This window comes from Cyprinodon variegatus, unplaced genomic scaffold (genome assembly GCF_000732505.1).
Source record: "Cyprinodon variegatus isolate N-32 unplaced genomic scaffold, C_variegatus-1.0 Scaffold886, whole genome shotgun sequence".
Lineage (NCBI taxonomy): Eukaryota > Metazoa > Chordata > Actinopteri > Cyprinodontiformes > Cyprinodontidae > Cyprinodon > Cyprinodon variegatus.
Genome location: NW_015151339.1, coordinates 243,750 through 248,218, shown reverse-complemented (window position 1 = coordinate 248,218; position 4,469 = coordinate 243,750). Strand labels below are relative to the sequence as shown.

The following is a 4,469-nucleotide window of genomic DNA, read 5'->3' as shown; positions in this document are numbered from 1 at the left end:
TTCACTCCGCTCTGGCTTTGATACGCCCACGGGCTGCTGAGAGGAGGATGGTCGCGCCGGCTGCGGTCCGCTCTTCTTGCTGTCAAACACGGAGCATCTTTCTGATCTTAAATTGTTTCCGTGCACGATGTATTACATTGCGCACTATTGGCATCAGTCTTAATAAAGTGAAGCCACACTTTTGACCTGGGGGGCATTTTAAAGGGGTTCCGGGACGCTTGCAACCGGTTCACAACAGATACACATGAACCCTGGCTGTAGGCGGGACCACCTGTGTATTTTTCCTGGATGACGCAATCACGTTAAGTGTTACAGCAAATCACCGAAACTTGGCTCCGAAAGACGAGGCATGTTTCGATACTCTGTAGAACCGAAGCATTTCGGTCGGTACCATAAAAGGACTGATGTTCGGTACCCAGCCCTAGAAACAAATTTAGGCCAGAATGAACTTATTAGCTTCAGGTTGCTGGAGAGGATTTTGCAAACCCCTTGTGATCCATGGAGCTTCTGAGTATTTGTTTTTTTTTTTTTGTGAGGGAGCATTGTTAATGGACAGTTTTTATCTTATATTATTTTAAAGGTATTCAGAAAATAATTAATTAATTAATAAGCAAATTTAGGCCAGAATGAATTTTATATCTTCGGTTTGCTTAACAGGATCCACTCGCTACTCAAACTCAAACTCAAGGACAGTTTGTTTGTCTTTCCAGACCACCTGCAGGATTCTGTTGGAAAAGAAGAGGATTTCTCTGACCAGCAGCTCTTTGAAAAGGAGAGCAATTCCCGTTTGGACCAAGAGGAACCAGAACCTCTGCAGATAAAAGAAGAGCATCAAAAGCCAGAACATCCCTGGACAAAAGAGGAAACCATGGAGCTCCCCATAGGTGAGCATGAAGAGCAGCTTGTTCTGAATACCTGTGTTGTTTTTCGACAGCTGTCTTAGATTTAGCCTTAGTTTTCATCTTTACGACGAAAACTATTAGTTATAGTTACATTTTAGTAAGTACAATATGTGATGGTTTTAGTCAGTTTTAGTCAACTAAACCTCAAAAAGGTTTCAGTCTAATTTTAGTCAGGTTTTTTTTTTTTTTTTTTTTTTTTTTTTTTTTTTTTTAGAAAAAAGTTCATCCCTAGAATTCAAATATACCTTTTCATGAATTACTGCTCTACTTCATACAAAAGTGTCACACAAAAGTTGTGAAAATTGCAGATCTACATCAATACATCAAATTGGTTAATATAGCAAACGAGGTAACAAAATTTACAATAAAGCAATGGTTTTAGACAAGGTTTCTAAAACCAAACACTTCCTGGTGTACTATGAATTATGCATTACACACAGATCAATAAAACCTTCATTGCTCCAAAAGAGCAACAAACATTATTCTTTCTACTTTGGCAAATTTGGCTTTATTTCCCCCTTGGTTACCGCTGCCCAGTGGTCAAAGCAGATTAAAATTCTTGGGGGTCTGATATAAAAAAAATAAAAATACACAGAGAACCTACATAATTGCCTTATAATGCTATTGCAATCCGGACCTAAATTTCAATATATTTACAAAATTTTTGAAATTTTCAAATGGATAGAAAAATATTGATAGTTAGACAAAAGGATTTTTTACGCTTGGCAGATGATGATCAGCCACATACTTTATTAAGTAGCTAGTGCAGGAAGAGCCATACTGCTGAGAGCAAACCATTAGTGTGGAGCATAATACGTAGACTCTGAGCTACACATGCGCAAAGACGCATTTCTGTAAAAGCAAAGCTGGAACAGCAGAGTTTTTCAAAGTCGAGTGCACAGCATCAAACGTTTCCGGCTTATTTTCACCACTGCCATGGTCCATCTATGGTCCATTTATGCAGAATGTGCACCGCTTTACGCTAGGTTGGTGGCATGACCAAACAAGACGCAACACCATGGCGGATACTGCTTAGCAGATGATACAATTTAAACATCTGACCGACCACCCGCAAACATTTTTATTTAGCCTCGTCACATCAACCAAGACTTAATCCCATGAGTCGTCATGTTTTTGTCATTCGTGCATTCAAACAGACTGGAACTACATCTCCCAGCATGCAATGCAGCTCAGACATCACAATCACAGAGTACTACATCTGGCAAGGTTATTTCTACATTTATCATCTAAACTTGAAAATCTTTCTGAATGGATTACCTACAGATTCTTAATGACAAAGTCTTTCTGCTGTGTTTGTCTTTCCAGACTGCCCGCAAGATTATGTTGGAAAAGAGGAGGATTTGGAACCAGAAGCTCCATGGATGAAAGAACAGCAGCAAAAGCCGGTACATCCCTGGACAAAAGAGGAAACCATGGAGCTCCTCATAAGTGAGCATGACGAGCAGCTTGTTCTGAAGCAGCAGACAGAAGATACGGGAGAGAAACCTTTCCCATGTTTGACATGTGGAGAAAACTTTCTGAAAAAAGAACATTTAATGGATCACATGAGAACTCATACAGGTAAGAAGATTTATCAATGTCTGTCCTGCGGAAAAATGTTCAAAAAGAAATCTGATCTTGATAGACACATCAGAATTCACACAGGTGAGAAGCCGTTTTTGTGTACCGTTTGTAACAAGAATTTTATCGTAAAAAGTAGTTTGACAACTCACATGAGAATTCACTCTGGTGAGAAGCCTTTTGAATGTCTATCCTGTGGAAAAAGCTTCACTCAGAAATCTGATCTTGATAGACACCTCAGAATTCACACAGGTGAGAAACCTTTTTCCTGTACCATTTGTAACAAGAATTTTACTGAAAAAGGTAGTTTGATTTCTCACATGACAATCCACACTGGTAAGAAGCCTTTTGAATGTCTATCCTGTGGAAAAAGTTTTACTTGGAAATCTAGTCTTGATGGACACATCAGAATTCACACAGGTGAGAAGCCTTTTTCCTGTACAATTTGTAACAAGAATTTTACTAAAAAAGGTAGTTTAATTTCTCACATGACAATCCACACCGGTAATAAGCATTCTGAATGTCTGTCCTGTGGAAAAAGCTTCACTCAGCAATCTGATCTTGATAGACACATCAGAATTCACACAGGTGAGAAGCCTTTTTCCTGTACCATTTGTCACAATAATTTTACTGGAAAGGGTAGTTTGATTTCTCACATGGCAATCCACACTGGTAAGAAACCTTTTGAATGTCTATCCTGTGGAAAAAGCTTCACACGAAAATATAGGCTTGATACACACATCAGAATTCACTCAGGTGAGAAACCTTTTTTCTGTACCATTTGTAGCAAGAATTTTACTGAAAGAAGTAGTTTGACTTTTCACATGAGAATTCACTCAGGGGAGAAGCCATTTTCCTGTACCACTTGTCACAAGACTTTTACTGGAAAAAGTCATTTGACTTCTCACATGAGAATTCACACAGGTGACAAGCCTTTTTCCTGTACCATTTGTAACAAGAATTTCACTGAAAAAGGTACTTTAACGTCTCACATGAGAATTCACACTGGTGAGAAGCCCTTTTCCTGTAACATTTGTAACAAGAATTTTACTGTAAAAAGTAGTTTGACTAAACACATCAGAATTCACACAGGTGAGAAACCTTTTTCCTGCACGATTTGTGGCAAAAGTTTTACTCAAAAAGGTAATTTGACTGGACACATGATAACTCACACAGGTGTGAAGCTGTTTTCCTGAAAGATTTGTGATAAAAGTTAACAAGAAGATAACGGAGTATTCAGATGACGTTTATTCAAGCATGATGTGGAATGATTTATATTTTTATAAGACAATTTGTTTCTCTTAAGTCGCAGCAGTTAGACGCGACAGGAATGAACAGTAGAGGTGTTTTACATGTTTGACTGCTGATAAAATGTCCATCTAGAAAATCCTTCACGTCATTACATGAGAAACTCACGGGTTAATGGTCTTTTATTAGTAAAGTTTTAAGAAAGCCATTAATTAATAGCTCTGTTTACATAGAAACTAGAACAGCTAAGATGTTATATTGTAAATGTGGTAAATATTAAGGTCCTGGATGAATATGTGGATGTGGATATTTGAAAGTTCATTATTTGGGCCTGAGTAAGTTAGATTTAAATGGCCAAAGATTTTTTGGCACAGTGTTGGAGCTATTTGGATGGATATTATGGATATTAGAATGAAGTAGATCCTCTGTAGAGGAGTCTCAGATGAAGATTTGGGACATATACACTCACCGGCCACTATATTAGGTACACCTGTCCAACTGCTCGTTAACACTTAATTTCTAAGCAGCCAGTCACATGGCGGCAACTCAGTGCATTTAGGCATGTAGACATGGTCAAGACAATCTCCTGCAGTTCAAACCGAGCATCAGTATGGGGAAGAAAGGTGATTTGAGTGACTTTGAACGTGGCATGATTGTTGGTGCCAGAAGGGCTGGTCTGATTATTTCAGAAACTGCTGATCTACTGGGATTTTCACGCACAACCATCTCTAGGGTTTA

At 38.5% G+C, this 4,469-nt stretch overlaps 1 protein-coding gene across 4 annotated transcripts in view; it reads left to right on the top strand.

The window, feature by feature from the left end:
* LOC107099585 (gastrula zinc finger protein XlCGF57.1-like) overlaps positions 1–4,469 on the top strand; it is a 30,657-nt gene that overhangs the window by 11,081 nt on the left and 15,107 nt on the right. Inside the window, exons 2-4 of one of the 4 annotated variants that reach the window (XM_015397778.1) lie at positions 711–884; positions 2,060–2,129; positions 2,229–2,483. In XM_015397778.1, the coding sequence (XP_015253264.1) occupies positions 711–884; positions 2,060–2,129; positions 2,229–2,355 (371 nt within the window). In that variant the 3' untranslated portion in view covers positions 2,356–2,483. Of the gene's footprint in view, positions 1–710; positions 885–2,059; positions 2,130–2,228; positions 4,306–4,469 lie in introns of those variants that run through there. The other 3 variants (XM_015397777.1, XM_015397776.1, XM_015397775.1) reach the window with 3 other exon arrangements.